Source organism: Phyllostomus discolor, chromosome 8, assembly GCF_004126475.2.
Source record: "Phyllostomus discolor isolate MPI-MPIP mPhyDis1 chromosome 8, mPhyDis1.pri.v3, whole genome shotgun sequence".
NCBI classification, from domain to species: Eukaryota; Metazoa; Chordata; class Mammalia; order Chiroptera; family Phyllostomidae; genus Phyllostomus; species Phyllostomus discolor.
Genome location: NC_040910.2, coordinates 104727720 through 104743853, shown reverse-complemented (window position 1 = coordinate 104743853; position 16134 = coordinate 104727720). Strand labels below are relative to the sequence as shown.

At 38.0% G+C, this 16134-nt stretch overlaps 1 protein-coding gene across 2 annotated transcripts in view; it reads left to right on the top strand.

Annotated features, from left to right (window-relative positions):
* Positions 1 to 763: 763 nt before the first annotated feature.
* Positions 764 to 16134, top strand: part of IKZF3 (IKAROS family zinc finger 3) — a 78523-nt gene continuing 63152 nt past the window's right edge. For both annotated transcript variants that reach the window (XM_036034419.1, XM_036034420.1), the window contains exon 1: positions 764 to 1442. In XM_036034419.1, the coding sequence (XP_035890312.1) occupies positions 1436 to 1442 (7 nt within the window). In that variant the 5' untranslated portion in view covers positions 764 to 1435. The remainder of the gene's footprint in view (positions 1443 to 16134) is intronic.

Below are 16134 nucleotides of genomic sequence, written 5' to 3'. Positions count from 1 at the left end.
TTCATTAAATTGCAAGCACACAGCCCTGACTCCTGTGGCCCAGTGGATTGACTGCTGGTCTGCAAACCAAGGGGTGGCTGGTTCGATTCCCAGTCAGGGCACATGCCTGGGTTGAGGGCCAGGTCCCCAGTTGGGGGTGCTGGAGAGACACCACACACTGATATTTTTCTCCTCCTCTTCCTCCCTCCTTTCTCTCTCTAAAAATAAAATATTTTTTAAAAATTGCAAGCATACTTTAACTTGTAGGGCTGGGTTTCTTCTGATATGGTCTGCTGCTGCACAAACCTCCAACCTGAAGTTTCAAATATATTTATATACACCAACAATATAAATTTATACCAAGGGTGGAAGTGGCTTTTTTGAGAATCATTCACATGTTCAATTCAACACACTGGCTGTTTTTATAAGGACTCACCTGAACAATGTCCCTTAGCCTTAAGTAGGCAGAAAGTGCTGCTTTTGAAAAACTGTGGTTACTTCCCCTTTGCTCCCCCCACAGTCAAATGTGTGCTTTACTTTTACAAATTGGGAAGGGTATTGGAAAAAGATGTTTACTGATACATCTCTGTGTGCCAACCTCTCTGAGTTAATTTTACTATCTTACCACACCACCCCCAAAACACCACCCTTAACTCTACGTTTTTAAACTTACTCTTTTGATACATTATGTATGTGTTTTTGTAAGCTGTCTCAGGTCCCATCTGGCAGAAGGCAGGGTAGTAAAAAATCCACAGACATACAGTGAGTAGTGTTTTGTGAGTGGTGGCAAGTAAACTACGGGAAGCAGTTCCTAGAAGGGAAAACTAAAGTGAGAGAATTGCTTCCAAAAGTTAAAAAGTTGAGTTGATAAAAGTGCCCAAATCCTTTTGAACTGTCTTAGCACTTCCTGCAAATTTGGACCAAGAACTTTGATCAAGTCATATGATTGATAAACGTTCTCATTGATATTTATGGCTGTTATCCCTGAATCTGGACCAAAAGTTCCAGATCTTGCCCAATTTAAGACAAGCCCCTTTGAAGTTACACTTGCAAGAAAGCCATCCAGACGCCCTCGCCCCTCGCCCAATGTGAGAGCACGCCGCCATCCCTATCCTTCTAAAATAGACTTTTTGAGACAATTGAGTGATGCGCTGTTTCCATCCTATGAGGCTTCTCCGGTTTGACATTCAAAAAGGGGATGGAGGAGCGGAACCCCCTGCGCTCCTCGGCGGCGAGCGTCTTTTAAAGCCACCACCAGCCAGCGCCGCTGTAACCCCGCGCACCGGCGGGTCGCTGGCTCCTGCCCTTTCAGATCTGCGCCGACGCCGCGGCGGATCCCGGGGACTCCCCGCGCCGGGAATCTCCCGCCAGCTGCGCGCCGTGTCCCGGCGAAGGCAGGAGCACGTGGAGTGGCGGGGTGGCGAGAGCTGCTGCTCCAGGCCAGCCCGGCGGCGAGATGGAAGGTGAGCCTCCAGCCCAGCTTGTTTTTCTAAGGGGTCTTTGAAAAGCTCGACCAGGGCATGCCGCAGAGAGAGTCCCTTCTGAATCTCGGTTTTGCTTCTATTTGTTTCTTGTGCAAAAGTAAACATGAGGCATTTCAGAGGGCAAAGCGCGCCGGTTCTCGTGCATCTCTCACATGCCTCCCCGCCACCAACTTTGGAAAGTGGTAACTTCTCTGAAATTTTACCTCTTAGGGGGTGCCAAACAGGAGGGCCAATTCTAAGTCTACAGAGGAAATGTATCAATGGGGCGGCCCTGAAAAGGCAGCAAACCTGGTTTGGAATAAATAATCCTTTTGGATTTTTTCCCTCCCCATCTATAGCCTCAATGTCCATTGGAATTCGGCTAATCTAAGTAAGTTGTTTAGGAAGAAGGGCGTCTTTTTTTTTTCTTGTAAGAATGACCGCTGTCATATGGGAAAAGTACGCATTCAAGTGGCTGGCACTTGCTGGTCCCTTGGAAATCGAACTTCTGATGATCCTTCTCTACGCAAAGCAAAACTCAGGCTCACATTGAGGTTCACTTGAATTAATTTTGAAAGTTATAAAATTATCTTCGCTTCTTAAAATAATTTTAGTGTGGACTTCCTTGGGATAACTAAGTTTTCACAGGACTGTTGTAAACTCTTCAATAGTCTTTCCAACAAGTGCTTCTAAAACTTTGAAAATGGCAGATGTATCTCAAGTTGGGGGAGGTGGTGATATTTAGAAAATCAGAATTTATGAGAAAAAATCAGTATTCGTGAATAAATGAGATAATGACACCTAATTAAAATGTTAATTTGATAAATATGAGTAGCATGGATATTTTCTTCATAAAAATCAAAGGTCCTCTTATTGCCAGCAAAACTTGGTCTTTGGCAACTTTAGGTCTAGAATATATGAAGTTATTAGAGTAAATACTTTGGGACATGAGAATAAATATGATAAAGCTCTTGTTTCACAATAAATTGGAGTGCAATAGTGTGGTCCTAAATCCTCAGTTTGTGTGTGGATATGCTAACAACGTTTTTAACTGCCTTGGCCCAGGTACACATTTTTTTCCTCTAGAATGCCAAATAAAAGTCAATGAACATTATGTATTTAGTGTGTGCATAGAAACTTTAAAATGGCCATTATTAAATAATACTTCAAGTGTTGTATGAAAAACTCTTTATGCTTTTGAAATGTTAAATTATCAGGGTCTTTGAAATAACTCAAAAATTGGCATTTTGAGTATTTTAAAAATGGCTTATGGAGTGCAATTTTTAACATGTAAAGGTTTCACTGTCCAAGGACAGGAAAAAATTAAGTTGCTGTACACTATGAAGAATAATTTTAAAAACTTTCCCGGTTTATTATAAGTGAATTGCTGAATTTGTTTTAGTTAAATTACAAATGAGTACTCCAACACCATTTTTTCCTAGTCTTAACCATTTTACTTTTCAAGAATAACATAGCAGAGTGTAAATCCATGGAAACTGGAACATTTCCCTGTACATGTTAATACTACCAAATTCATTGATTTAATGTGACATAAAGAAATGATTAAATACATAGCATAATTTAGGATATTAACGTCATAAAGATTTTTAGGCAAGACTGGGTAAAGATGGTCTGAATAAGGAAGGAATAAAAACATATGTAGAATTTAATTCAAAATGTACAGACTGTATATGGAAAGAGATACAATATAGAATGTAGATCAGTGATCAGTTGTAAGTTTAGATGACGAAATTCATAGGTCCTTGGAGATGGGTGGTATATAGTAAGCTTAATGCAAAAACTTCAGCACTTAAATCAAAAAATAAAAATTTAACAAAGTTAATGATGTGAATCGGGCTATTCTAACATCAGGCCCTTGAGGACAGAGTATTTTATGTAGTAAAATATCTTGTTCATTTATAGCCATCCAAGATTGATTAATATGACTTATGTGTTTGATAGTTCAAATAAAGTATTTTTATATTATTTGGATATTTTGGTTTCAATCTAGCACAGAGATTTGACCTATGTTGGATATCTTTCATTTCTTGACAATGTGAGAAAGTGGAATACTTTATGGAATACCTTTTTTTTTTTGCCTAATTTGTTGGCCAAATGAATGTGCTACAGTTTGATTGTGAAATGTGAAGCCATATAGTCAGTCATTCCTTTAGCATATAAAATCTTTTAAAATTCATTCATCTTTTCATTCAACAGACATTTATTGAGACTTTCTATGTGTGAAAATGTCAGGTGAAATAAGCTTTTTGAAATAGAAATCATCATGTAGAAATAAGAAGAGCTAATGCATATAATAAATCAGAAGCTATGAATTTTTTCTCACAACCTGTGATCCTAAATATTTTCTATCCAAAGACTCTTTGTGTTGCTAAATTTTGTTACCTGTGCTGTGATAATATCCCTTCTCTCTGGCATGGTTGAGAAATGGGATTGTTCACAAATATGGATTTCACAGGTATTAGCATGTTTTTCGTTTAATACAAAACCTTTCTATTTCAACCTTATTGGATAGAGATCTTTCTAAGTGTGTTATTGTGTAGCCCCCCGGCTTTATAAACAGGGACCCAAGAGATCACTGTATCCTGGTGGCCCTGCGCCACTATTCCGACCACCAGATAATGTGTTGTTCTGTTGCTCTCACGGGGGTTTTGAGGGTGCAGAGCTGAATGCCCCTAAACCAAATATTCCCAGGTTGTTGTGCAGCTTCGCCTCCTTCCTAATGTCATCTTCTGCTTTTTACCACGTTGCTTTTGTGGAAGCCATTTTTCATTTCAAGATCCCTCCCTATGCTCTGGATGATTGGGATTTACACAGACAGCTTTTGAATGGTGGCGTTCACTAGCCCTCCATTATGAGCAGGTGAAGGATGAAATGGTGAAGTTCAGAGGAACAGAAGCCACAGAAAGGCCATGGAGTCCTGGGTGAATGTAATTTTAGAAAATTTCCTGTAGTCCAATAAATATACTATTTCATACTTCTATGCCTGCTAAAAGTTCCACCCCATTGTTTACCTGGTTATGCCTACTCATCTTTCAAGACTCTGCTCAGGCATCATCACCATGATCTCCTTCTGGTGACCTTCCCTGGTGCCTTCTGGCAGTGACCCTGCCCAGCTCCTCACCTCCCCTAGCTAGGCTGGCAGTCTCTCCTTTCTGCACACACTTCTGCCAGTTGTACCGTCATTACTTATTGGTTTAGGTGTTTATTTCTCCACTGGTCTTTAAGCTTCTTATTTTTTGTACACTCAGTGCCAGGACCAGTTCCTGGTTCATAAAAGACCCTTGGAGTTTGTTGCAGAAAATAGTGCTGTAAAGTAATGTTCATTATGTTTATTATGATGCCTTTTATATACTTATTTGTTTTGACTTTATTTTTTGTTTTTATTGTATTTTTTTCCATTACCATGTATCCCCCTTACGCCCTCTTCCACCTCTACCCACATCCCCCCGCCAATCAGCACACTGTTCTCCATAATTAATTTTTGTGAGTTGGGGATTGGTGCTAGCAATTCTTTGATAGAACTCAGAAAATTCTTATAAAGTCCTTGATTAAATGGTATAATAGAAAAAGGAAGCTTAGAAAACAAAGATGTTTACCATTTATTTATTTATTTTTGGCTAGACTATCACTTAGAGCCAAATCTTACCCATTTACCTCAGCAGGTTTCAGGGTCACATATCAGTCCATTGAAATGCAGATCAAATATGAGCAGAAATTTGTTTTCTCAATTGGTAAGATACAGATGATACCATAAAATTAGCAGAAAATGTCCCAGTGATACCTTTTATACACCTTGTTATAAACTTGTCATTAATATATAAATGCATGTGTATCTATACTTATTTAGGACTAAAAGATTATTAGTAGATCCTTTATTAGACACACAATATTAATTGGCTCCTGTTTCAGGCTAGAGTTCCTAGACCATGTAGAGAACCGAGTGATTAACACAGAAACCTGCATGCAGTAAGTGCTCAGTAAATCTTTTCTTGTGCTAAAGGTTAATCATTGTCAAAAGAGATCTTCAGCATCACAAGGGCATAGAGCGCAGTCTTCTAATTAGCCTTTTAAAGGTACAACTCTCCATTCAGTGGTACATTTAGAATAATTAAAAATCAGAAGGATGACCCTAAGGCCTTTTAAATCACTAAAAAATGAAATAATATAACAACAATTGTAATAGACCCTATTATATGTAGATTATTTGAAATGTGATCTATGTGTCTATGTATAACTCTATTAATTACTAGAATGTACTATTTCAAAATACTATAATCCCCAGGTTATGAATGAGATCATTTTTCAGCCTTAATTGAAATCTGCTGTTTGCGTCTGGTTTTTATAGTCTAAAGTGATATAGATCAAATTAAAATGATATGGGGTCGATACCATATTATATTGGATATGTGTCCCATCTAGGAGAGATTTTTTTAAAAAGCATTTATTAATGGATATGAAACAGAATAAAATGCTTTTATGGAACAGTCTTCTTTACTAATTGACAATAATCCAAATCAGCTCACCTCCTGACACTTTATATCAGTGAAACTGGCAACACAGAGATACATATCACAAATCACATTTATTAATGAGGTTTTTAGAAATGAAATTTTTGGCACATCAGGTTATTTGTGGGTTTATAAAGGAAACTTTTTTAAAATAAGAGAAATAAAAAATATTTCAGTAGCATCACAATACAAAACTGTATTCTCTACTCTTGACTCTTAATTATCTAAAGATTATTTAACTAGATTTTTTGCTTATTTTGGCCATTAACAGAGCTGTAACCCCTTCTAAGACTGTCAAGTTCCCAGGTGTAAGCCCCTTTTAAATCATCAGGGATAACCAGCCCCCGGCACATAGTAGGAGTGCAGTCATATTTATTGAATAAATTAATGAATGAGTTGCCTGTGCGTTTGGTCACTTGACTATTTTATGGAAAAGAGAGTAAGGAAAATAGTGACATTGGAACTTGTTAATTCTGCTGGTTAATTTGTGAGAGGTACTGCTGTTAAAGGTTTGGTGGAAGAGTGTGGACTGTGCATCAGGGGTTAGCTTGATTTAAGTTTCATTTGACTTTCATATGTATCATTTACCAAATTTTAATTCATTGAAGATTATCAATGTATAAACTTATACTGTAACCTCAAAATAAAACTGAAAAACCCTTTAAATTTACTTTTAAGAGAGAAGGGAAGGGAGGGAGAGAAACATCAATGTGTGGTTGCCTCTCACATGCCCCCTACTGGGGTGCCCTGACTGGGAATCGAACCCACAATCTTATGGTTTGCAGGCCAGAACTGAATCCACTGAGCCACACCAGCCAGGGCTCAAAAGAAAACTTTTAAAATCAACTCTTTGAAAATATTAGAATTTTATAAAGGTGACTTGAGTAAGAATTGGTTCTGCACTGGTATTTTTTTTCCTGTGCATATTTGTTCACATAGAATTATTGAAAACTATCACTAACTCTCCTATTCCATGTGTTTAATTAAGTGTCTATGAAAGCTTAGGCTAAGGTGCTTTTGTCACAGTATAGTGTAGCAATCAACTGCTCAATAACGAGAATTTGTGTCATGATACATCATGATTATATATTAAAAATGTTTAAAATGCTTATTGTAAGGTTGGTGTACTTCTTGTCTGACTTTTAGGTTCAGAATGAAAGAATTTGTACAGTTGTTAGATATTTAGCGATCCAGCTTGGAAACAAAGATTACTTTCCATTCTCCCATGTTGAAGCCAACATAAAGTTACAACCTTCATCAATAATGAAAGATTTTCAGTTTTTGTTTATGAAAACAGCTATATTATTCTTATGGCTTGACTTTTTAATAATTATTATTTAAACTTCATATAACTGTGTACTAAGATACCCCTTTATCTGTTTTAGGTATAGTCATTCATAAATTGGAAAAAGTGAAATGCTTTAAAAAAAGTTTAGAAACTATTGGTCTATTGTAGCCACTATGGAAAAGAGTATAGAGATTCCTAAAAAAAATTAATAGAATTACCATATGGCCCAGCTATTCTGCTTCTGGGTATTTATCTGAAGGATACAAAAACACTAATTTGCAAAGATACGTGCACCCCTATGTTCATTGCAGCCTTTCTTATAATAGCCAAGATATGGAAACAACCTAAGTGTTCATCTATGGATGAATGGATAAAGAAGATATGAGATATATGTATGAACATATGAACAAAACAAAAACAAGCTCTCAGATACAACGAACAGATTGGTGGCTACCAGAGGGGAAGGGGATTGGGGTGCGGGCAAAATGGGTGAAGGGTGTGCTGATGGACGGTAGCTGGCCTTTGGTGGTGATCACTCTGTAGGGTATACAGATGTCAAATTATAATATACACCTGAAATTTCTATAATGTTATATACCAGTTGCGCCTCAATAAAGATATAAACAAAACAAGAAAACTGGTACACAAACAGACACTTTCCTTTTAAGTAGTCACTGGAAGCCGGTATTGTCTAAGATTCATTCAGCAAGTTCTGTGGAAATTATGACTCAGAAATTAAACCCCGGTCCCTTTGGCTACATTACTTCCTTGTAAGACAGAGCTTCCTAAGTTTAGTCTGGTACTGTGGATGCTATGCTGTACCACTCAGACTTTGGGAAATAGATGGCCCATTTTGGACTACAAGAAATACTCATCTAAAGCAGCTGTGTGCCAGTGGGTTCAGGAGGCCAGGTGAGATAAATTACTTACAACCCGTGCAAACCATATGTTCTCAAACTCTCTTGGTCTGTGAATTGGTTCAGCAGGACAAAGGAGTTTATGGTCCATCCTAACCAACACACTTCTGCTTGCCACCGTAGGAACAGAATTTCCCATAATTAATAGGAATACTTTTGTAAGTGGGCAGAATAATTAGAAAGAGACCATTTTAACACTTTGCATGCATCCTAGAAATAAAATTGTGAACTTGTTAGGTAAACAACAGGATAGACCCTCAACCTTTAGGAGAATATTCTGTTGTTTTGACTCTTTGTGAATGACTCTGAAGGAATACAACAATACATGGTAATTTGTAAATGTGATGGCTTCTATAAAGACTTAAATAAGACAATGAATATAAAAGTCCTAGCTCAAATTTGAGGTAGTAGAACTGAGAGTCTAGAGTATATAAACAAGTATATAGCTTCTAAATTAGCCAAGCCAACGGCATCTGTGCATATCTTAATAAATGGAATTTATTAAGTCAAAGGACCCTGCAGTTATCTGTTATAAACGTGAGTGACCTAATGTGATCCTACTTGCCTCAAACCTAAACAATCAGAAAATTGTTTCAGGTAATCTAATTTGCACATTCTATACAGAGGTGGGTAAAAGCAGGTTAATGATAATAATAATAAATAATATATAATAATAAATAAATAATACAAGGATAGATTGTGTTTCAGGTACAACTGTAAACCTACTTTTGAGTACAGAGTTCATCTTGTTATTTATTATTATTATATTATTCACTATTGTTAACTTACTTTTTGCTTATCCCTGTGTAATAGGACAAATAATAATCAAACAAAGTGGTATTAAAATTTAATACAGTACTTATAAACTGTGTAGCTTTTACTCTATACAGTGGAGCTTAGTGATTGTATGATGACACCTTGAGGTATCTCATGATCAGTCTCACAAGAGTTAGATGAGACATAAAAAGAAGACAAAATTTTATGTCAACAGAACACACTTTTTACGTTAGCTCTGGCCAGTGTGGCTCAGTGGACTGAGCGTCGCCTTGCGAACTGAAGGGTTGCTGGTTGGATTCCCAGTCAGGGCACATGCCTGAGTTGCATGGGCCAGGTCCCCAATTGGGGGGCATGTGAGGAGCAACCATTTGATGTTTCTCTCCCTCTCTTTCTCCCTCCCTTCCTCTCTCTCTATAAATAAAATAAATAAAATCTTTTAAAAATATTTATTGAACGCCTGATACATGCCATGTAGGCAAAAATATTGGAAACACAGTGGTGAACAAGACAGACAATGCTTTTGCCCTCGTGGCATTTATAGTCAGCTAAGAAAAACAGGCCCCCAGCCCTGACCAGTGTGGCTAAGTTGGTTGGGATCATTCAGAGAAAGGTCACCGGTTTGATTCCGGGTCAGGGCACATGCCTGGGTTACAACCTATCGATGTTTCTCTCCCACATCGATGTTTCTCTCCCTCCCCTCCCCTCTTTCTAGAAATAAATAAATAAAATCTTCAAATGGCAAAAGAAATAATTAAAACTATGATGTGTACTACAAGAGCTAATGTGGAGAATAATAGTTGGGGACAGGGTGGATGAACCTCTCCTCTAAACAAGAAGTCTGGCTAGAGATGGAAATCTGGTTATTCTCAGCACGTAAATGATTCTTAATGCCATGTTAACACATCGTATCACCTAATGAGAGCAGGAGAGAAGGGGACTCGGGATTGAACACTGAAAAACATCCTATTTAGGTACTCAGATAGAGGAGGAGGCAGCGGCAAAAGAAAGCAAGACAAGACAGGAGGGAAATGGAATTCAAGAGAGGAGTGTTTCATGAAGGAGTAAGGTCGTCAGTTATGTTGAGTGTTGCTGAAAAATCAAGTAGAGTGAAGACAAAAAAATGTGTGGGTTGGTTTTGGCAACATAAAACCTGCTAGTGACCTTGACAAAATCGGTTTCTGTGGAGTGATGGGGATGGAAATGGAGTTGAAGCGGGTAGAGCAGGGGTGGGGATAACAGGAAGCAGAAGCGCTGATGCAGACCATTTCCCCCCAAGGAGTTTAGCTGGAAGGTGGGGAGCAGAGAAATAAGTGGGGTTGGTACTGGAGAGAAATGTGAATCAAGAGATTTTGTTTTTGTCTTCCAAAGATGAATGACAACCTTCCTGTAGCCTAAATTTACTGAAAAAAATTAAAGACCAAATAAATCTCATGACAAAACATCTTGAAATCTCAATCCTCAGGGACCTTTGGGGAATTAGGTATCACTGGAAATACCTTCGTGTTTAGTTGTCACATGACATGTAAGTAAATTTCCTAACCATGAGAATTTTTAAGATACATGGTGTCTTTTCAGCGGCTGGTTAGTGTAGATATAATCTACAAAGATTATAGAAGAATCATGAAAAACCCTTGAAATTCAAACTTTTTGCAGAAGTGGGAAAATACTTCTCTAATCGCATTTCTAAAGTTTGGATTTTTAGATAAGTGAGGATGTTTGTTTAACAGATTTTTTGAAGATTAAGGAACAGCTTACACAAAAAGTACACATCTTATGTATATAGCTTGATTAATTTTTACCTGTATACACACCTTCCAGATCAAGGTATGGAACATTTGCATCAGCCTGGAACTTTCCCTTGTGCCCATTTATAGTTCATACACCCTCTCTGCTCCAAGGTAACCACCATTTGGACTTGCATGATCATAGACCAATTTTCCTGTTCTTGAATTCCATATAAGTGGAATCATACAGTATGAGCTTTTTTTTAAATGTCTGGCTTCTTTCTACTCAACATACTTTTGAGATCCATCTATACTGTAACATTTATTAGTAGTTTATTGTCACTTATTGTCGAATAATATGAATATGAGTATACCACCATTTGTTTATTCATTCTACTGGTGATGAACATTTGATTGTTTCCAGTGTTTGTATTATGAACATTCTTGTGCATGCCTTTTGGTGGACGGACATATACATTCATTTCTCTTGGGCATGTAGGACTAGTCTTTCTGGGTCACAGAGTAGGTATATATTTAGCTTTAATACTTATTGCCAAACAGTTTCCAAAGTGGTTGAGTCAGTTTACCCTTCTTCCCATTAGCAATGTCTGAGAGTTGTAGTTCCACATCTTGCCAACATTTGCTATTATAAGTCAGTCTTTTTAATTTTAGCCATTTTGGTGGGTGTGTAATCATATTTCATTGTGGCTTTAATTTACATTTTTCCGAGGAGTAATGATGTTGAATACCTTTTCATATGTTTATTGGCTATTTGGATACCTCTTTCCTGAAGTGCCTGAATACATTTTTTGTGCATTTTTTAAAAGTCGGGTTGTTTGGCCCTGGGCAGTTGGCTGGGTTGGAGCACCATCCCCTACACTAGAAGATTGTGGGTCTGCTTCCTGGTCAGGGCACATACCTAGGTTGTGGGTCCGATTCCTGGTAGGGGTGAGTACGGGAGGTAACCGATCGGTGTTTCTCCTTCACATCAATGTTTCTCTCTCTCTCTTTCCCTACTTTCTTCTCTTTCTAAAAGTCAGTAAACATATCCTCAAGTGAGGATTTTAAAAAAGGTTGGGTTGTTTGCATTTTTAATTGGTTTTGTAAGCATTTAAAAATATTTTGGAAATGTGTACTTTGTCAAAAGTGTATTGTAAATTTTTTCTCATAGTCCGTAACTTGCTTATTTATTTTCTTAATCTGATAACTAGAATTCTTAATTTTAATGAAGACTAATTTATCATTTTTTTCTTTGGGGATTAAGTGTGTCTTATGTCCTTTTTAAGAAATCTTGGGGATAGAAAGGGGAGGGAGGTGGGGAGGGCTGGGGGGTTGGGCTGGGATGGGAGTAAAAGACAGAAAACTGTACTTAAACAACAATTAAAATTAAAAAAGAAGAAGAAGAAATCTTTGTCACTCCAAGACCATGAAAATATTCTTCTGTGCAGAACTTTGATTTTTAAAGTGTTTACATTTAGGTATATCACCCACTTCAAGTTAATTTTGTTTCTGACCCCAGTTATTTTATAACCAAAACTAGGCATTTTACAGTTATAAAATGAAAATCTTACTAGGAACATGTTGGATTTAGTCATCTTAGCACAAACATTTTTAAAAAGGAGCAGTGACATGAAATGCACATTCTTCCTTCTCTTGCTACATGTCCATTTAGTGGCATGTGCTATCCATGGTAAAATACATCTGACATGTATTTGTCTACAACTTCAGAGTAACTGACCTTTCAAAGAAAATCACACTAGACGTTAAATGTGTTGTTTTAAACCTGCCCTCCACAGTCTATCATTTCTTCGCCAGACATTTAATCTAGGAGAAAATGGAATACTTTACGAAGAAGGGCAAAGTAGGGAGAATTGGAATGGTCACACGGGCTGTGTGTGGTCTGGTGTTAACCTTTACCTTGATCTAGGGAAGAAAGGAGGTGTTTGGTGGTTGGAGGGATTACTCTCATTTCAAAGCATGCTCTTTGCTTTTATGTCTTTCTTTCCCCCCAGAGTCGTTGGAGGTATTTGAAATTAACTGAGTCTAAAATATCTTCTATTTCTGACCTTCTTCTAAGTTTATAATCTATGTAGGAAAGCACTTTAAAACATGTGAATTCTTTGAAACAAAGGTGAAAGTCCAGAAACGGATCCTGCTTCTCTCCTTAATGTGTCGCTGACATTGTACCTTGGACAATTAAGTGACTATATTTTTTTGTCATTTTTTTGTGTCTTGAATTTTGTCTATGAAATGGGGAGAACAATAAATGCCATTGTACCTGCTTATATTCCAGAAATGTTATGAGATGGCTGTGAAATCTCATTTGCACTCCCGGGCTAAGGGCTCGATGCTGCCCGTTTGGGGGACCAACACAAACAAAACCAGGTTCAGAAGAAAGTTCTCACCATGGTCAGGGAGCTGAGTGGTAGCATCTGAGTGATAACTTATCTTGTATGCTGCTGAACTAGGGCTTGAAACGGACATTTCAGGAAATTTGAATTCAGCTACATTTAAGAAAGACCTTTTTGAGTCCTCACCCAAGAGATAAGCATCCATCAGTTGGTTGCCTTACACACTAGGCTCAAGGATCAAACCTGTGACCTAGTTATGTGACATGACTGGGAACAGAACCCACTAACCTTTTGGTTACCGATGATGCTCCAACCAACTGAGCCACACTGGTCAGGGTGGAATTTTTTTTAACCATTAGAACTTCTTCTGAGATGGATAGGAATAACTTCTATGTTACTGGTAGTGTCTAAGTGGAGGCTGTCCAGCCCAAACAGGGAGACATTGGAAGAAAGCATCAGGTGGCAGAGGAAGGCCACTTAAGGTAGTTAAGATACCCACTCCATTTCTTTTCTTTTCTTTTTTTTTTTTAAGATTTTATCTATTTATACTTAGAGACAGGGAAGGGAGGGAGAAAGAGAGGGAGAGAAACATCAGTGTGTGGTTGCCTCTCGAGCACCTCCTACTGGGGACTGGGCCCTCAACCCAGGCATGCACCCTGACTGGGAATCTAACTGGCGCTCACACTCCACTTCTAATATTCTAATTTCATTAGTTCACTGGGATAATGTTTCATTATACAGAACTGTCCTTGTGATGCCAAGGTTCTAGGAATTGATTATATGTCATAGTGATAAAAGGAAATGGTGAAGGACCTTTTAGAAATAGTAGCTAACACTCTGCCCCAAGTGTTAATGTTATAATTGTGAATATTTTTGTAGGGAGTGACACAGTTTCCCAAGCTTTTGGTTAAAAAGTAAAAGTGGAGCCCTGGCTGGCGTAGCTCAGTGTATTGAGTGCGGGCTGCGAACCAAAGTGTTGCAGGTTCGATTCCCAGTCAGGGCACATACCTGGGTTGCAGGCCACGGCCCCCAGCAACCACACATTGATGTCTCTCTCTCTTCCTCTTTCTCTCTCTCTCTCTCCCCCTCCCTTCCCTCTCTAAAAATAAATAAATAAAATCTTAAAAAAAAGTAAAAGTGGACCTTTTAGATCAAAGAAACCATTTTTTGAAGAGACACGGGTGTAGGGGAGTTAGTTTACTGTTAGGAAGATAAAAAGTAATGCCAACGTTCAGAGACAGCTTTCTGGCAGCCCTCGGCGGACACGCAGGGGTCTTTCTGAGACACGGTCTGAGGCACTCGGTTCCCCTTCAGCACCTATGCTGCCTGCTGGGAACAGACCAGCCCGTGGAAACCTGATCTCGGAAACTTAAAAGTATAAGTTTGTTAGCTGGTATTCTCAACTGAATAATAATTACTTAATAGTATCACAATGAATGCAAGTTCATAACGATTCAAGTTAAAAAGATGGCTACAAATTTGGTTGCTGGTGGTTTTGTTCATGGATTATATTAGAGCAAAAGGTAAAAGCATTCACATGTGAACTTGGATGAAATCTCAATTAACTAGACTCCTGCTATTTCTAACTTTAAATTTTATTTGTAACCTACTCCCTTTAATGTTGCAGCTCATAGAATGCTAGAATCTCTGAGAAAAATATTGGTACCATAACAAAAATTGTAAACAGTGAAAAAAAATTTTAAATAGCATCTTTGTCAATGAAAAGAGGATCCAAGGAATAAAAACAAAGGCTTGTTTTCAGTACTGGTAGAAAAAAAATTGAATCTGTTAAGTGCTTTGGGAGGCTACAAAAAATAGCTTTTAACTTTTACAACCCAATATATTTGTCAGCTATCTAAATCTTATAAGATTTGTTATTTAGGGCCCTAGCTGGTGTGACTCAGTGGATTGAATGCTGGCCTGTGAAATGGAGGGTTGCTGGTTCGATTCCCAGTCAAAGCACATGCCTGGGTTGCAGGCCAGGTCCCCAGTTGGGGGTGTGCAAGAGGCAACCACACACTGATGTTTCTCTTCCTCTCTTTCTCTCTCCCTTCTCCTCTCTCTAAAAACAAACAAATAAAATCTAAAAAAAACCAGCCTTTGAAAAAAAAGGATTTGTTATTTAAGAGGCAAGGTGTTGATGGACAGCACTAATGATTTAGTTAAAACTTAAAAAAATATTAGGAGATTGGGTGCTTAGTTGTGGGGAGGGCAGGAGGGTATCTGTTATGTATGAGTGTTAACTAGGCTTTTCTGCTAGTTTATAATTCTGGCTTTTAAATAAGCTAAGAAAAATTGTTTTATCTAGTAGTACCAGAAAATCTTAATGGAAATGTGATGTCATATACCTATTTGTAGACACACATGTAAGTGCATCTAAAAACATTTTATCTGGATGTTTGGCATCACGTGGTGGGTTTTCTCACCCTCTGAAAAGTCACATTAAATTTTCAATCAGTCACATTTGTGAAATACTTTGTATGAAAGGTGCTGCCCAGATGCTTTATGGCTTTGAGAACTGCACTCATGGAAATCGCAGCTTTTTCCTGAAATTCCACTTAAAAGAATTTTGGAAATATTGATAGAAGATGGTCATTATTAAGCTGTTTCTTAGTATATCTTTTTTTTTAAAGATTTTATTTATTTATTTTTAGAGAGAGAAGGGAGGGAGGAAGAGAGAGAGAGGGAGAGAGAGAAACATCAATGTGCGGTTGCTGGGGGTTATGGCCTGCAACCCAGGAATGTATCCTGGCTGGGAATCGAACCTGGGACACTTTGGTTCCCAGCCCGCGCTCAATCCACTGAGCTACGCCAGCCAGGCCTTTTTTTTTTAGGATTAAGAAGTATAATATCTTTAACATTTTGGTTAATATTTAATTTTTACATGGTTTGATTCATTTTCCTTTTTTTCCCCCTCCCCTGAGCCAGACTTTTCATGTTTGTTTCAAAGTGATAGCTTTGCAGTGGTATCCCAGGCAACAGTGAGACACTGTAAAATCGAAAACAGTGTCGTTCGGTGGAACTTTCTGAGACGACCGAAATGTTCTTTGTGTTGTCCAATGGAGTAGCCACTAGCTGCACGTTCTCTGAGTACTTGAAATGTGGC